The sequence below is a fragment of the Atta colombica genome, unplaced genomic scaffold, assembly GCF_001594045.1.
Source record: "Atta colombica isolate Treedump-2 unplaced genomic scaffold, Acol1.0 scaffold238, whole genome shotgun sequence".
Lineage (NCBI taxonomy): Eukaryota > Metazoa > Arthropoda > Insecta > Hymenoptera > Formicidae > Atta > Atta colombica.
Window position 1 is genome coordinate 2252929 of NW_017259336.1, and position 19156 is coordinate 2272084.

At 29.2% G+C, this 19156-nt stretch overlaps 1 protein-coding gene across 4 annotated transcripts in view; it reads right to left on the reverse strand.

The window, feature by feature from the left end:
* Window positions 1-19156, reverse strand: part of LOC108688778 (potassium voltage-gated channel protein Shal) — a 98626-nt gene that overhangs the window by 64376 nt on the left and 15094 nt on the right. For all 4 annotated transcript variants that reach the window (XM_018195182.1, XM_018195185.1, XM_018195183.1 and 1 more), the window contains exon 2: window positions 5269-5431. In XM_018195182.1, the coding sequence (XP_018050671.1) occupies window positions 5269-5431 (163 nt within the window). The remainder of the gene's footprint in view (window positions 1-5268; window positions 5432-19156) is intronic.

Sequence of the window (19156 nt, forward strand, 5' to 3'; positions counted from 1 at the left end):
ATTATATATATATATATATATTTTTTGTGTAGTAAAAAGAAATCCATTATTTTTGCATGAAATTGAATAGAAAAATAATGGATTTTTTTCTACTAATATATATGTTAAGCATAATACAAACGAATGAAATTTTCAATAAGTCTCGATGACGAAATCTATTTAACAGCTCTCAACTCATTATTCCATTAGTTTTCAACTCATTATTCCTTAAGATAATTTACAAAAGTTTCCGTTAACTAGCGAGATTTATTGAAAACCGCGCGCGAAAGTTAGAAGAGTTTTGCGAGTATCTACAGTTTTTTGTTCGAGCATCAACGTTCGAAATCAATCCTATTATGCATGTAAAGTTAACGAAAGCTAAAGGTAAATGACTGTTTGAAAGTGTATTTATATAACTAAGCTGCTATAGTGCGAGCTTTTTACAATAAAACAACTTCGACTTCTCATAAGAACTTAGTTGACTTCATTATATCTTACAAATTAATCTTTAACAATAAGTAATAGTAAACTAACCATAAAATAAGCTTTCATTTAAAATAAAACTTTCTCCTTCTAAAGTGTATATTTAAAGAGACTTGAGTAATTCACGAACATTTCATACTCTTACACAAAAATGATACGGTGAAACTTCATTTCTTTAATTCTCTCCACTTTAATGCGATATATCGAAAAATGATATGCTGTATTATTACACCACATAAGTATATACTGATCATGCAAACATAGAGAAGAAAGATCGATGCAACGGACAGTAAGGTAACCGACATTAAACGGAGATTCGTGTCGCTGCTTGTGATAGTCTGGGCGGAAAATCGATCCGGACCCTTGTTTGCCCGTTAACGCCGGACGTGACATTAAATGCAGATGCAAAGTTCACAGTGGCGTTTACTGACAATGTAGGTATGTATATCGATGACGGCCATGCAGCCCGTAAATCACATAGCTATTACGGTAGTCCATGTTCGATCGCCAAGCGTGTAATATGCGGGGAGATAATAACCGTGAATGACTTTATATTAACCCAGCAACAATGACTTGAGAACTCCTTTTACAGTAAAAACTTCCACGATGTGAGACTGCACAATTTCTCACATCCGAAATTCGATATTACACGCTCGGTGACATTTTGCATTCCTGCGTAACATACTTATTACTATGCTTTAAATAATATCGATTTTGTTTAACTTATTATTATTAAATAATATTGTTCCAGATGCGTAAGATGCATAGAACACTCGCGCAAAATTATCTATTTCTATTTCCGATCAGATTTTCGAATTACTTCAACAGATGTTCATACCAAACCAAAGTATAATTTAACATATTATTAATTGTTAGCATCAATTCATTATTGCCTATTCATATAGGAATAGGAATTGCATAGATTGAATATTGCAACATATTGTATGAAATATTTAATAAACGATTGTAGCGCTTTAAATCAGCATGAATCATAGAAATAAGCAAAATACAGTATCAGATATTCAAATGAATAGTTTTTCAATGCTTAACTTTCTCTCTCTCTCTAATAATAATCTGCGATTCTCAGATTTATTTAACTCTAAATATAATGTAAAATGTGAAAAAATAATATAAAATGTGCATCAATCTTTCTAATATAATGCGTGTTTTGCATGCCGATTCTGTTTTGACAGTTCAAAAATGTAAAAAAAATTTTCTTTAAAAAAATCCTCTTAAAGAAAAAAAAATCTGCGTCAAATTTCACTAAAACTCTGTTTTTGAAATATTTGAGGTAGTGCTAAAGCATCACGATCACTGGAGTACTTTAAATTCTACTATGATACACGAGACGCGTGGCGCGATTTCGGAGTGTCACGAGAATTCGACGCAAAAGTTCAAACGTCGACGAGCATAGGAAAGAAGACTGTTGACGAAAAATCTGTCATTGTTCAAGAGAGAGAATCAGAACAAACGTGTCCATGCATATGTAGATGCGGCCGTATCTGCAATGCAGATCTGCGCGGCATCGGCGAGTCGACCTTCGTGAAATCGAATGATCTGAGACTTTGCAATTCCACATGAAACAATTCAAAAAATGATAAAATAAACGAAAATTAAAAACAGAAAACAAAAAAAGATAGAAAAAGAAAGAGAAAGAAAGAAAGAAAAAAAGTCAAATACAATAGACTTTCTACAATAAGCTGTTATTTTATTTAAGTTTTCAATTTCAAATCGTAAAAAATTCACCAATCATAGTCGAATGTAAGAAGAATAATCGATTATAATTGTCAATTTCTTATAGCTTAAAACTTAACCCTTAGATAATGATTTATGATGGAGGAAGCCTATATAAGATAAAACAAAGATTATTTAATCTCCTATAGATTAATTAATCTCCTATAGATTTCCGAATTATAAAATAACGATTGACGATCATATTTGTTTTATTTTTAATATAGCGTAGCCTTCCATGTCATAGATATTTTTCCAAAAAGATAGATGCTTTTATTATCCATAATTTTCATAAACAAATAAATTATAAATTTATAAAACATTTCATAACTTATTTTTTTTATAATATTAAATATAACATCTTTCAATACCGTAATGCGAATAAGAAATAAAAGCCTGAATGATCTGGATTTTTAATGCTTAAATAATTCTGTAACATTACTGCTCTTCTTATTCGAATTTTTTTTAGTTCAATTTTTTTACATATTAAGCATGTATACTTAATATATTAATACTTTATTTTATATAAAACATTAGGACTAAGCAATTAACGATAGATTCTTGGGGTTAAATTTTACATATAATAATAAAGAGCAAAACAATAAATAATATTAAGCAAACAGAATACTCTTAAAAGACAAACAATATTTATATGAAAAATAATGTAAAATGTGCATCAATTAGCTACTAATTGTTTTGTAATAGTTGATTAAACTTAATTTCTTAATTCTCAGGAAATTATGTCTCGAAAAAGTCTCGCTCGATACAATTTCGCCAGTTGTGAAATATATCGTTCAGCAAAGTGAATTATATCGTTCAATTTATAACTGCGACGTAAATCCTTTTTACTTACAACATGGTGCATTTTTGCGAAATCGAGCGAAAAGATTTAAGAGAGCGTAGCTGACTTCTTCCTTCGGATAAGTGTAACTCCATCTTTCTTCTTGAGATCGATCTGGACGAATCGTCGATGTCTCCTTAAATCGCCGTAAGTATGTCGGCACGAGCAAAGTAAACGCATATAAGCGTACACGTGCGAGAATAAATCGTCCATTCGCACGAGAGATTTAAAAGATCATTCTCTCGCCTCAGAATAAATTTCACTCGCACATTCCTCCGCGAGTTATTTTAAAAATATCACACAACGAATGATATTCTGCGTGAGGGAACACAAGTGATAGACGCAACATCTCGAGAGAAGATATTTGAGGCAGTGATTTTGTCTTTTCTTCTTTCTCTATTTTTCGAGACGAATTCGGCCAGAATTCTTTTTACGGATCGATCGATACGCTACCGAAATGTCGACGCTAAAAATGGTAATCGTGTCACAGGAACGAAGCGAGTGTATGAAAATGACCGTCCTTATTTCATCGTGATAAGAGAATTTTGAAGAAACTCTGAAAAAAATTGCTCTTCTCTTCAATACTTATAAAATAGAAAGTTAAACGATTTATATAATAATCATTTTGATAAAGTCAACTTCTTTAAAATATGATGTTATAAATTTATAATTTTCAAAAATCTTGTTTTATTTGAAATTAACATTATAAAGAAATTTTTTGTACTATGTCATTTTAATAGTATTAATAAAAGATTCTACTCATTTTTTATCAAGAATATAATTCTTTAATTCTTTCTGAATTTTTGGAAATTACAATGTTTGAGAAAATTAGATACAATCGTAAAAAGCCAAAAAAGTTTTAAATTCTTTATAGGAAGAGATAACTTGTTTTCTTTCTTTGATGACATCAGTTGTAAGATGCTCGGTTAAATGGTCGTAACTGTGCCAAGAGGACGAAGTTACAAGCTACACGTGGGTGAGAATAAATCGTCCGACTTCTGGAAACGACGACGCGAAACGAGCTAACGTGTCATCGACTGCGACCCGACTGGGAACTACCACTTCCTCCCTATAATGGAAGAAATATCTTCGAAACGTCGATATTGGAAAGACACGAAAATGGCAACGGGAGAGTTTCTCACCTTCGAGAATGTCGATCGCGTAATTTATACACTCCGTTCGTAGCCAGTCATCTCTGATATTGTTGCATAAAGATCAACACTGACAATGAGTGAGTTACTTTTTACATTTAATATCGCTCTATTTCATTGCTTTGCTTTACGAAAAGATTTAGAAATATCAATTTTATTACGTGTTACGTCACGCATAGTAAGCAAAACTAAATATAAAAATATCAACTTCCAACTTTAATAAAAAAAATATAATAAAGTAAAGTAATAATAAAAAATAAGTCAATCAAGGTTATTTCTTTTTCTCTCCATAAATAACATATCGCATGTCGGCATCATTTCGGCACGTTTCAGAAGAAAGCATTCTTTTTTTAATAATGTAATCCTACATAGTAGAGCAGTCACGCGATATAAAGAACAGACAATGGAATGAAAAGTCTGTTGCTCTGCCTCGCTTACGACTTTGATATAGAACAACCTTGAGCTAGCAAAGCGAATTTTCTAGCTTGAAGACAGCATCCAGAAGTATCAAAATCTACTATACCAGAATAAAATGTACACTTAATGGAGCGAACAGTGACGAAGCTATTTGTAGATGCGTATCATACATATAAAAAGAAGACGATAACATCTCAAGAGATTCTATAAATTATAATGCATACATATCGACATAGTATAAATTTTAATCACTAAACGCAAAAAAAAACATATTAAATTATTATTAGAATCGTGATATTGATCTTAATATGATTTCTTCAATCTTTAATTCATCTCTTCAAGTCATAATTTACTTCTATATAATAAGCCAGAAATAGCAAATGGTTTATTTCTTGTAAATTATAGACTCCCTCTAATTTTCCCTCTATTTTACATAACTTTTTAAACTTTAATTTTAATATTTTATCATTCAATATATCTTAATAATTAATTATAAGTCTCAGTTTAAAAAATTATGTTAATATTTACCCCAAAATTAAAAGATGAGTAATGTTCTATCATATATTTTCGTAATTTGTAAAAATCTCTTTTCTCAATTTGTAAAAAGTCTTTCGTCATCAGATTTTATATAAATTAGTATGTAAATTTCTGAAACATTTTACTCACCCTTTGTGCCTTCCGTTTATCAGCACGTTGATTTTGATGATATATTCTGCTGAAATTACTGACGATAACAGGTACCGGTAAAGCGATCACTAGGACACCGCTCAAGGAGCATACACCCCCGACGATTTTTCCCGCAATCGTTTTCGGAACCATGTCACCGTAGCTGAAACAAACAGAAAAATATTTGTTAAAGCAGTAGTTTCGTGATTTATACGAGATAACATTTCGTAAATTTCGTGAAGTAAAAATACCAAAATTAATATATACTAAATTTCAAATTTAGGACATAAGTTTTATTTTTCTTTCAAAAATTCAGAAAATATTCAAAAAATCAGAACATTTAGAAAATCAAATTAAATTTGACAAAAATATTCAAACTCAAGTTACAATCATGTGATAGTTTATCAATTCTTTTCAAATTCTAGAATAATTAGAAGATTTATAAATTTCTAGAATTTAAATAATTAGAAAATTTATAAATTTTTCGAATATAAAAGAATTTTAAATTTTAGTAATTATAAATTATAATAAAGTTTCAGAAAAATTTACAATCAAAATTCAGAAATCTAAATACTCTAAAATGTACTTCGAGATGCTAAATTATTATGTAATAATTTAGTTCCCAAATATGTATACAACTTGCACATATTAATAGTCGAAAATTTTGCTGCTTAAACCGTCAAATTTATCAGAACTCCATATTCTACAATCCAATACATTTCAAAGGATTCCAAACTCATAGGGTCATGTTCATTTCGAGATATATAATTCCAAGTGAATGTCATGCTTCGCGCATCAGAAATTCGTGAAGCATTGTTGTGAACACTGTTGGCAACACAAAATAGTAGTAGCTTAGACAAACAATCCGGCCAAGTGTTTAGAAAGCACGATGGAATTATATATTCCCGACGTTGTCGCCCACGAGAGCACGCATCGCGACGAGGGAAACGAGAGAGAACGATGGATAATTCACAGCGTGCTTGAAAAATTCAGTCGTAAAAGATACATTCTTCGTCCTCGTTTCTCAGCCGTGTGAATGTCCATCCATAAAATTTTTCCGCGACTACGTGGCTAGCTATGTAGTCGACCATTTCCCACAAGGTTTCCCAGTCCAATTCCATTACACATTTACTGTGTATCGAGTGACGCAAATATGTACGAGCGTGCAAATATGTACAGCAACCCTCGGCTGCCTATTTAACTTTCTTTCGTGACAACGCGTGTTTAAACATTTGCGTATCGTTAAAACTACAACGGTGAGTTTTTGTTAAAATCTCTTTCACAAAAAAATAAACGATTTGTTAAAACAACTAAAAACGTCACAGATTTAATAAATTTACAGTCATAATATACAGACAGCCAATTTTCTAAATTAAAATAGTAAAGTTATACAGCTGAATAATATTAATGGTTAAATAAATAATCATATACAGTTTGTTACAACAAAGTTAACTTTCTATACTGTAATATAACAAAGTTAACTTTCTACGAAAATCAATTTAATATACATATATAAATAAAAATTTTTAGAAAAACGTGCTACTTAAGATGGCGTGTACTTCCGCTGATATTATATAATGAAGAAAATTTGTTACATTAGCAATTTTCATTGTAGCAAAGAATTAACTGGATTAGCATACTAATAATTGCTTAATATAATTTCTTTGTTGAACCATCAAATCTTCTTAATTCTAGATATTAAACTCATGCAGCGAACTATAGCTTTACTGAACAACAAAATCTACTTATATATATGTATATTCCGTGCTTTTTTTATTGATAAAAGCAAGTAGCCTATGTTGGATAACATAAAATATTGCGTAATTTCAGCGTTTATAGTCATCGTTACAGTCATAAAAAGTTGCAATATCATTATAAAAAAAATTATTATTATAAAAAATAACTGTAAAAGTAATGGAAAAGTAATTTTTCCATTCCATGTTGACAATATATATGTTAAGAACAAGATCATTAGGGAAGAATTTCTTCATCGCCATTTTTAAATAAACAAAAATATGTTTATTCATACGAATATGTCGATATTTAATACTTATCACAAAAATTGATATAAAAAGAGTCGTATTATTATCGGCGGAACCAGAAACTACATTATATTACGTACAATGGCGATCGTTTATTCTTCCGACATGCCTCACTCGGGAGATCAAAAGGAGAAGCGCGTGAAAAAGAGAGAGCACTGATGGAACTGGAGATAAAATGAAGTGTAATGGATCGCACTTGACAGCTGCGCGCAGATCATTCCTTTTTGCAACGAATTTCTCGCTAGCACGCAATTTCAGCTCGTGACTAAGGAACCAAGTGTAAAAGCTCTATTCTGAAAACAATGCGACACAATCACGAGTCCAAGAGAAAAAAATGTTTTCTTAGAAATGATCGATTGCTCAACATCCTGCGCAATATATCGCAAAACTGTCACTTATATTTTGAATTATTGAGGAAAAAATACGTAAGTCTATAAAATATATTATAACTATAATATATTATAACATATATTATAACTTTATAATAACTATTATATGTAAAAATACTAAAAAATTTATTATATACAATATCCTTCAATATATATTCAATAAACATTTCAAATTGATTTAATTTTAGAATTATAAATCATAAATAGACAAAAAGCTTTAATTTTATACTCATAGATTTTTAATTTATCATTAAACTTTATATTTTTTCTAGAATTTACAATTTAAAAAGTTTGGATATATACTAAGATATCCTAAGTTTAAATTTAAACAATTTTAAGATTCAATAAATTTTCAAAATTTCTTAAATCATAAAACCTATATATGACGAGATAGATAATACAATAATAGATAGTAGCTAACATATAATAATTGATTACAAGCATACAATTAAAATTAAATAATTTATAAATGTTTTTGAATACGTAGAAACTAAATTAAATAAATACAGCTCTTTTTTACTTAAATAATCTTCTTATTATCTATATTGCTTTACTAATCGCATGTAATTTCATAAACAATCTCTTCTTCTGTCGCATAATAATGATATTTGTCTGTCAAAAATATCCACAACTTTCACATGAAAACTGAATTGAATAAATGACTCCTTTTTACTTAAATAATCTTCTAACACGATTAGTTCTATATTGCTTTATCAATTGCACATAAGAGTCTCACAAAAGAGTGAAAGTAAACCAGAAATTGCAGGGCACATGAACTTTCATCCAAGCTCGGTTTTCCCAGTCGGCAATAATTTTCTCGCGTCCTATGGCCTGCCGGGCTCATTTCTCGACACTGATTTACGTGTCCCACGGACTTTTACAACGACCATGAAACGTGTCCTAGCGGGATCTCATCCTATCATCTTTCGCGCACGTGATATGCTGCATGTTATCGATCTTCCTCCTTTTTCTCGCACCTTTTATTTAATTAACAATTTTTCACGCCAATTATTTATCGATCGAATAATTTTTTTTTCTTTACATGACTATCTTCCGTGGGGAGAATCTTCCACACGGGTAAATCTGTCTCTCAGTAAACAAGCCAAGTATAAACGATTAAAAATAATTAATGCATTAGTTGAGCCTAAGAATAAATGCTGTTTTCCAACAAAAAGATAATATCATTGAAAATTCTAAGATAATGATGTAAAAAATAATAATAATAAATATTACAAATATTATTTACTAAAAGATTTGGTTTAAAATTAACTTCTTAAGATGGTTCTTTAGTAAATCTAGTTATTATAGAAGTATCTAATTCTTTTATACATATAATAAAGTACTGAACTTGCCGTGCAAAATTTTAGAGTTGATTAACGATGAAATAAGAGAGAAAAACAATTGCAAATATTACCCGGATAATGTGTATGAAAAATTGGGTAATAGAACGAAACTCGGATACTTAGATTTCGGATATTGACAGCTGTAATATAAGCTGTATATTGGTAAACTTCTTCAAATTTTCAAGACTTGTAATTAAAAATAAAAAATAAAAAATAAAAATTAATTAAAAATTAATCAAAGACATTAAGATATACAGGATAATTTTAATATTTTATCCAAATTATGCAGATATTTGTGATTTTAAATAGACCCTGGTGAAGCATCCCAAATGTTCGGCACTAAAAAAATCACCTTAATCTTTTTGAAAAATACAAAAGAAACAACTTTATCTTATACGTATTACGTATTACGTATTATATAAATTAATATTATATAAATTAATATTACAATTATATACAGTTAATATTTAATTGTAAAATTCAATTATAAAAAAATCTGTTTAATTATATAAACTATGGCATTTCAGAACTTATACCAAGATAATCTCAAAGATAAAAAATTTAATGAGACATTTACATATTCTAAAAATATATAATCCTGTTATAAAGTGATTGTTAACTTATTTCGCTCCAAAATAATATCGAATGCTTAAAATAGACAAATATCGAGTTAAAGAATTAAAAATGGCAAGTCGCATGAGTTCAAGGAAAATGCTCTTGGATCGAACCAATGAAGACTCATTTTTTTTGTTTGTCGATGTAACCGGGACACGCGACGGTAGCAAGTTTAGAGACGAAGACGTAGGATTTCGTGATCTATTGTTAGACAAGCACGCCTTGGGCGGTCACTGAGCAACTACCTAGGATTCAGTCGGATTTCGCAATGACACAGACCAGACCGAATTCGCAGTCAAATCACAAATGCAACATCACAAATGCCAATGTAGACAAAAAGTAATATCACGTTCAAAGATTCGAAGTAATTAAGTCGAGACTGATTTTGCGAAGTCTCCTGATATGAGCCGAAAATTATAATAAATTATAATATAACATGTAAAAAGTTTCCGTTTTACAATACTATAAAAAAAAATTATAAAATTTTAAAAATTATAAAAATAAATTACAATTCGTGCATAATGTAAAAAAAAATATATATATATATATATATATATTCATAATAATTTGTAGTAATGTTTTAATGTTTTAATAATTTAATTTTTATCTGTATCTAATAACGTTAATACAAATTTTATTTTATCAGATACTTCAACTTATATAAATTGAGTAAAAATCAAATAGGAAGATATAAGATTTGTTCTATTTCTGTACTGGTTGCACTAGTTCAAAAAGTGTTACACTAAAGTTTTTCTGTTCCCAAAATGGCGTCAGGGACGCTGTTTTTTGTTTTTTGTTTGCACGAATTCACTGAACTGGCAGCACTAAGGGCCTTGTTTTTAGCTGAACTTCTTGTACGGTTCATCTTGCCTCTTTTTTTCTCCAAGGTGAAAAAAAGGAAGAAAAATAAACGTGCAAGAACTTTAGCTAAAAAGAACAAACCTTAGGCCTGAAGTCAGTGCAAGCAATGCAAGCATTAATATACTGGTTTAATCACAGAAATAGATTGTATCTTGTACAAATAGTGCGAAAGTTTATGAGTAATGAAATGATAAAAATATATAAATAATAATAAGCCTACATACAAAAATATTTTCATTCATTATCTTCAATGAAGAATATTTTTAATGATAGAATTGCATAATATTTTCTTCGCAAGAGTCTAATATTTTCATGTAATATGGGACATTTTTATCTTGTATTAAAACGTTTATTTATTCTTTGCCTATATGCTTACACTCGTCAGTTCTGGATTGAATTAGTTCAGTTCAGTTTAGTTCTAGTGCAATCCTCGTGCAGGAATAGAAAACAAACCTATATAAATTAACATAAACTATCACACAATGTACCCAAATTCTATCTGCCAGTTGCCTAACTTCAAAGTGCCGTAAGCTCAGCTATATGTGAAGTTCTTGATTAATCGAGTAATGCAGTTTGCCACGGAAAGACGATTTCAACATCAATGTCGACGATCTATCACACCCTAATTGTAAGTTCGGAGAAGTTCAATGAAGTGAATCTCAACTAATATTGTAGTTTAACAAAAAGATATCATGATTCCATCTATTGCTGTCATAAAGCGTATTCAGATTTCAACACAATTATTATGATTCCTTAAATTAATATTATCAACTCCTCGTAAATATAATACTAACATATTTTTCTTTCTACAGGAAAGAGAGAAATTTATTCAGAATTTTTAAAAGAAAAGTAACTTTTTGCATATCCACACAAGTAAATTATCCAGATGGACAAAAAATAATCAAAGAATGGATAATTAAATGCTTTCTTTTTTTAAAAATTGATTAAATAGTTGATATTTTTTATTTTTCTCTGACTCTATAATTTTTTTAATCAATATTTCTAAATATTTAACCTGATTTTGCCGAAATTTAGAGCGCATTCTCCTAAATCGCAGTATAATTACACACAATAAGAACACTAATCGCATCTTTGATGTAGTGATCACATGACTCATAGCCATATTCCTGATAGTACACAGTAGAACTCTAATAGGGTAGGCTCTTAAATTGGAATTTCTGTCAAGCTTATTTCATAATCTGATATGTCTGCCATATTCCTGATAATACATACAAACTGATGCATGCGTATTAAAAATTGGAAACTACAAAAAAAAGTTCAGCGTCGTTACTGTGTATAGTCCTAAGTCCCAAGCGTTTCCCAGGTTGGTCATGTTATTCTTGTTTAACATTCGGTGGGCAACATAAAATGACATCTAAGTGGCACTCGGATGGCAATCTGAACACAGCCCTGGGTGACATATCTTTATTACTCGAAGAAAGATAGAATGACACTTGTGTCAACTTGTGTCTCTAAATCAGTTATATGATATTCAAAAATTTAAATGATTTTACAATTAAGTTCTTATTCCAGTCATTGACTCTTGAAAAAAAGGATATAAATTGCATCAATGATGTCAGATGTATAAAAATGTTAGTAAATTCCTTTCTCGCGATATAAGTCAAAATGAACAAATTTTTTCCAAAATATTGTATATTATGGTAAAAAATATGTTGCAATTTATCTGGAAAAGGATTACATATTAATTTCTTTAAACAATTTTTTTATCTTTGGAAAGGCTAATTTTTCCGCGCAAAAGTAAAACACTAACTGTAACTTGACCGCTGAGCAAAATCGTATGTTTCTTATGAATTTTTTGCTGCGCAGTAGACTATTTCAAAACCAGTGCATCGGACTTCATTTTCATCGTGTTATTTCCGGATGCGGAGATTCGCCACCACCGTACGCCGCCGTCGTTAATCAAAATCGCGCACCAGATGCGCGTCGCGATGCCAAATACCTCGACAGAGTCAACGCCAAAGAATTTAAGTGATATGCGTGAAGCCACAATAGCGCACTTTATTCGTCGTCTGCAAAGCGGCAGTCGCTCTATTATGAATGAAGATTATTACACTAGCGATGCACTATTCCGTGAATGCGTGAATTGCACAAGTGATTACAACGCAAATTTGTCCTTCTATTTGATTTAATGTGAAAAAAAATGAAATATAAATTTCATAAAATAATTATTTGAAATTTTTCAATTTACTAATACCGATTTTCTAGTATATAGTGAAAAGCAATTAACGTGTAATAGGGACTTTTTTTAAAGAAAGCGATGTATGCAAAAGACAATAACTAAAAGTTGTAACAGTTGTTGTAAAAAATACCATAAAATGAACCTGATATGACAATAGCTTTTTTCGATGCAAATACTCATTTATTTTTTATTGTTCAAAATATCACAGTATGATCTTAAAAAATATATTTCTACATTCTCATTTGATGAATAAAATAATACAAAATGAATTAATCGGAAAAAAAATATAAATAATTTAATATTAATGTTTCGAAATCTCTTCTTGAAATTACTCTCAACTTACAATTTACACAACTTACTTTGGCGTTTCGTATTAAGTATTAAATTTTCAAATGTTTATATCTTATAGATGTTTTCAATAATATTGCATAAATAATATTATGCTGTTTGTGATTCTTAACTTTTTTATTAACACAGATTTTTATTAACACAGATTTTGTTATATCAACATGTGCAAATATAATGAACTTAAAAAGTATGTGCACAATCGTAAAAAAATAAAATTATATCCCATATTTTTTTCATATTTTAAATTTTTATGTGCAATGATTTTCATTTTATATAAACTTTCATTTTAAACAGTTTATTTTTGTTGTACAATATTTCTTTATTTTAGATAAAATGTCTATTTTACATAATAATTTAATGATTTCGAATTTTTTTTCTATTGTCAATGTACATTAATTTTATTTTGTGTGTGTGTGTGTGTGTGTGTGTGTGTGTGTGTGTGTGTGTGTGTGTGTGTGTCGCATGTTTTCTATGATATTTTATAATAAAGAGGTGAATTTTCATACTTTTTAATTTTATATTAATACTGAAGTTGGATTTAAATTTTAGCGACTTTCATTAATTTGAAGCTAACATATTTCTCAAAATTTTGAGTAAATTAAAAGTTTTAATATGCATTTATATCAAAGTAATATTAATTTGGAACCAGGTATATCTTATTGCCTGCTTTTATCTTACCAATTAGTTACAAATAATATCAATTAAATTGAAATATCAAGAAAATAGAAGAACAAATTAGAGTCAAATTCGAATATAGATATGTGTAATAAACGTTCAAAGTTTTAACATTCTGATAAATTGATATAAAACATAAATTTAATTTAAAAACTTAACGTTATATTGTATTACATGATATGTTTCGGCATCATCAGATGTTATAAATTCGCAGAGCAAAATTGCAATGAAAAAGTCAGGTGTACTTTTTTTAATAGTCACTATTAATTGATATTAATACTAACAGTCATTTTACTTATATTTAAAATCGACATGGATATCACAATTCTCAGATCAAGAATAACAGAATTATTTGAAGAATTAGATTTGCATGAAATTGAATACACACATTACATTTAAGACTAGTATAAGTTAGTTTTCAGTTAAACCATTCATTACTTTTCAGTTACTTCATAACACAAGCTTTCTTTACGTGTTACTTAAATTCATAATAGAATTTCTAACAGTATATACTTATTCTATAATTGCTCGATATTTTTCAGCTCTTTTTCTTGTTTTTTTCTTCTTTATTTCACTTACATCATTAAATTACTAACACAATTAAAGCTTTAAACAATAATCAAAAGCATAGACAACACAAAAAAACAGGAAATAAGAGATTTCAATTATCAAAAATCGTATAGACTATAAAAAACACAATTTCTGATAAAAAAAATTTGTTATTCCATATTTCCATTTGTTATTCCTATTACCTGTGCTTTTCATTTTCGTGTTTAAGGTTTAATTCTTAGTTTCGATACTCATAATGTCACGCCTCATAATGCACGTCAAATACGCATTTTTATAAATTACCCAAATGATGTTTTTTTAAACGCACGCTTTATAATTGCGTGGAACAATGAGTGGAAATCAAGAATAGTAATTAACTAATTAATTATTCACAGTCAATAGAATACAACGCAAGACATTACGCGATAGTATCTTATTAATTTTTTATTGAAAATAATCGCGTAATGCCTCAGATTAGAAATTGAAATTGAGATTGGATTGGATAAAGTTCACTGAACTGATATTGAATTTTTTTTTTTTGATTGATATAGATTTTATGATTTGATATGGGCTTTATGAATATGGGCTTTACGAATCGCGTAGATTAATAAAATATTATTCATTCACAAAAAACAATCGTATTTGTTCGTATTGTTCGCAATAATAATTGTTCTGAAAGATAACGCACAAGCGATTCACTCTGTTACTTTTTGAATTATAAATAATAGTACGATGATTTCGCATAAACAATAGAACTGTATGTAAAACATGTACGTCGTAGTAATAAACATTGAGGCTACATAATGATGTGTTATCATTTCAAAATGCTTAATATTTCATTAAATTTACATTAAACATTCTCTTTCTTTTTGAATAAATTATTAATATGAACATCAATTAAATATGGATAAAACATCAATGTCACATTGGATTGTATACGTCACTCTTAACTCAAAGAAAGGGGCTAAATTTATATAACCCGTTGAAGTATGTATGTAGAATGGAATCTTTTTCGAATTTTGACATTTATTGGCTGCAATTTAAGAAAAATCTGTAACTTAGAGAGCGATAATCAACCAGTGAAAGTCGAAAAATGTGTAATCTACTTATTTTTTTAACTATTTATGATAAAAATAAGATAAGGAAAACCTCTCTCAATAATCTTAACATAAATTGTGGAAGTTATGATCCTATAAGTAACCTGAAAAAGTTTTAACTGATCATTACTCGTTAAAAAATTGTAAACAAAAAAAGTTTAAAAAAATAACGAAAAAAAAGAATTAGATCACAACCTTTCCTGCTTATGTAATGACTTTTCAAGCGAAACGAGATCCGCTCCACTTCCCTACTACTTAGAGGCGTCCGATTTTTCACGCGAAACAAAGTCCACACCCCCATCTCTGCTTAGGAGCGTTCGTAAAGAATTTTATTCGTTAATAATTAAGCCGCTTTGTGTAGAAAGTTGAATGTCCTTAAGCAGGGGAGATGTAAGGTGGATCTCGCTTCGCATGGAAAGTCAGACACCTTGAGGCAGAGAAATATAAGGTAGAGCTCGTTTTGCGTGGAAAGTCATACTCTCCTAGTTAATCTACCATATCTCCTCCTTTGTCTAAAGTCATCCAACTTTCCATGTAAAGCAGACAAATAATTATTTACTTTGATTGTTAAGAACTTTTTAATCAATTACGAGCGACGGCTAAAATCTGTCGGAGATCACTCAGCATTATGACAAGGTCAAGGTCATTGGAGCGAGGTTCCTTGATCGAATTTTTATCCTTCCTAAATAACAGACACAATTTTGAAAAGAAACCTTACACTTTCTATCAAGAGGGAAATACCAGACTTTTTTCAATCGTGCAAACAACATCGAATAACATATATTAGATTACAATTTTTCATTAAAATATGAAATATGTTTAATGGAAACACATTCATTTGTTTTCTTGTAACAAAATTTCGTTTTTTTCCTTTTATCAAAGAAAAGATATAAGTACAATTTAAAAAATATTATTTCACAATAATTAAAATAAATAATGTCCCAAATAATTGCATTCTTATACAAGGATTATAATAGGAAAGATAAAAAATAATTATTATATTATGTGAAAAGATAAAAAAACATGAAGTCTTTTTATCTTTTTATATAATGTAAATAACACATTTATCACTAAAAAGAAAAATAGCAACAAAGGGAATTATCTTTCTCTTTCTACGTATAAAATAAAAAATAATAAAATCAAATCTTATTTCGTGACACTAAAAAGAGTCATGATATTAAATCAATTTGAAGCAATTTTATCGTGAGAAAACCTTGACGCGGATTATGTGAGAAATGTAAAGTACTAATAAATGGGTAACGAATGTAAAATATTAATAATGAGTAGTGAACGACGTGACGTTGCATCACGCTGCGATTTAGTATGTATTAATACATCTAGATTATATTACGTATATAAGAATCGTTAAATACGATCTAACAATCCTTGGCAAATGACCAAGAGATTCTAGAAATCCAAAGACGTGGGCCGTACTTGGAGGTGATTTCTGTATTCCAATTTTCTGAAAACACTTTAATGACATACGATGTTAGCACCGCGTTTTAACTCAAGAACAAACAAACAGATTCGATTCTAATAAGTACGATGAAAATTGAAATTTTGTTCAATATATCATATTTCAGTATATAATCCAATACATATAATCCAATACACATGAAATCCTTGTGCTAAAAACATAACGCAATTACATCTGTATTTAATCGACATAATCTCGTTTGCCTAATTACTATTTTTAATGCGCTTAGTACCACTTGTATCGTTTTAATCACGTTTTTCTCGAATTACGAATATAATATTGTAATAATTTTGTAATTTATAATCGGTCATCTGAGTTTACACTATGGCATGTGCCATAGTGATTACGCGACGTTATTAACTGAAAGCACGCAATAAGATTAGCAGAAGCAATTAAGATCTTTTCACGGTCGTTAGTTACTTCTATACTTTAATTAAATTAGCTTTTCGCGCCTTCATTAACTGTAATTATAACAGAAGTATTATACAGAATATGATTACTTCAAAACTTTCAGATAAGATTGAAAAATTAGTCAATATATCATAAGAAAAATAATGTTTAAATTTTTACAGAAGTTTAGATCATATATATATATATATATATACGGGCATTTACAAATTATAGCACTGTTGTTATATTATGCTGTAATCACATAACTCTTTTTAACCGGCATGTCATGTAGATTAATATGCGCAAAATTTCAGGTTGCGCAAACTTCTTAATTACCCAAACTTAAACAATTAACACGTATATTAATGATTCCGTGTTTTCGATTCAATGACCGCTTAGTACATGCCAATATATCCTAATAAGCTTATTGAAAGACAATTATTTAATGCCTCAAAACGTAATAACAAAAAATGTTACTTCTTTAAAATAATAGTTTATAAAAATAAATAAATAGTTATATATTTCTATATAATTAAAGCTCAAGAAAAAAGCTTATTAAAACTTTTTAATTACCATGCAGTAGTCACATAGCAATAAAAAGAGAAATGGAATACATGCAGTATTAAAAAGAGTTGGTACATAGAATTAACCTTTTTGATATTAACGACTATAGTCATCCAACAGTAAACGCTCGCTGTACTAACGATCGATGATTATAATCGTCCAGTGTTACACGCTCGCTATGCACTAATGATGATTTTAACAATTTTTTAAGTGTTATTACTATAAATCGTGTTAAAGTATAATTTCTTTCCATCAATACTTTATATTACACAGTAAAATTTAACTGCTTCTCTGTGAAGTGACGTTCATAATTGTCCCGTATAATAGCAGCGTATTTGACTATTCATCTAAAATAGAGGCATAATGGCGAAAAATAAGTCGTATCAAAAAGATTAAAATCATCATAGTCAAAATAGAGGGATACGTCAATAATATACAAGCTACTTCGTAAGAAGTGCATATATATCGCATTAATAAATCAGAAATATTACAAGAATGTGTTACTGTAAAACATTTTCGTCATAGAAAATTGTTGTCGGGTAGTATTTCGAGTTTATCACGAACTTAGCCACTTCTATGATCGCGGCGATTATCTGCGATGACGGGCTGATCAGACCATAAACCGTGAAAGAGGCTAATGAGAAAGGGTAATTATGTTTAAGGGAGTTGGGTCGATTCGTGGGCGAGTAACCGTTAAATGTCACGCCCGGTGAGTAGAGATATTATTTTTAGTCAGACACTATTGGCAACGGCGACACGATAACCGCTTTAAAGCGATATTGGACGAATAAAAATTGTCGCGGAATTGAACTCAAAATCCTATTGATGAAATTTCATTGATTCTTTTTTTTTGCAACGTACAAATACTTCGGTTTCAATCGCCAGCTTTTTCCCTTTCTTTCACCACAAGCAAATAAATTAATTATGTTTATGTTAATGAGAAAATGATAAAGCAAGGTGGATGTTAAATTTCAAACAATAAGATTACGGATTATTACAAAAATATTATTATTATTATATATAAATATTAATGAGAAAATAATATAAAATTTAAATTTAAATATTTAAATTGTTTTGTAATTGCGATTCTCATACTATCAGCATGGCTTATCATTACTTTTAAGATTCACGACTTTATTTATCTGTTAAATGATAACCAATTTAATACTTTGAATTTCTCATATATTTCCATGATAATTTTATTTTAATAATACTTAATTTAATTGTATGAAGATTTTTTCGTAGATTTTAATATTGCATTTTGTGTGTGTGTGTGTGTGTGTGTGTGTGTGTGTGTGTGTGTGTGTGTGTGTGTGTGTGTGTGTGTGTGTGTGTGTG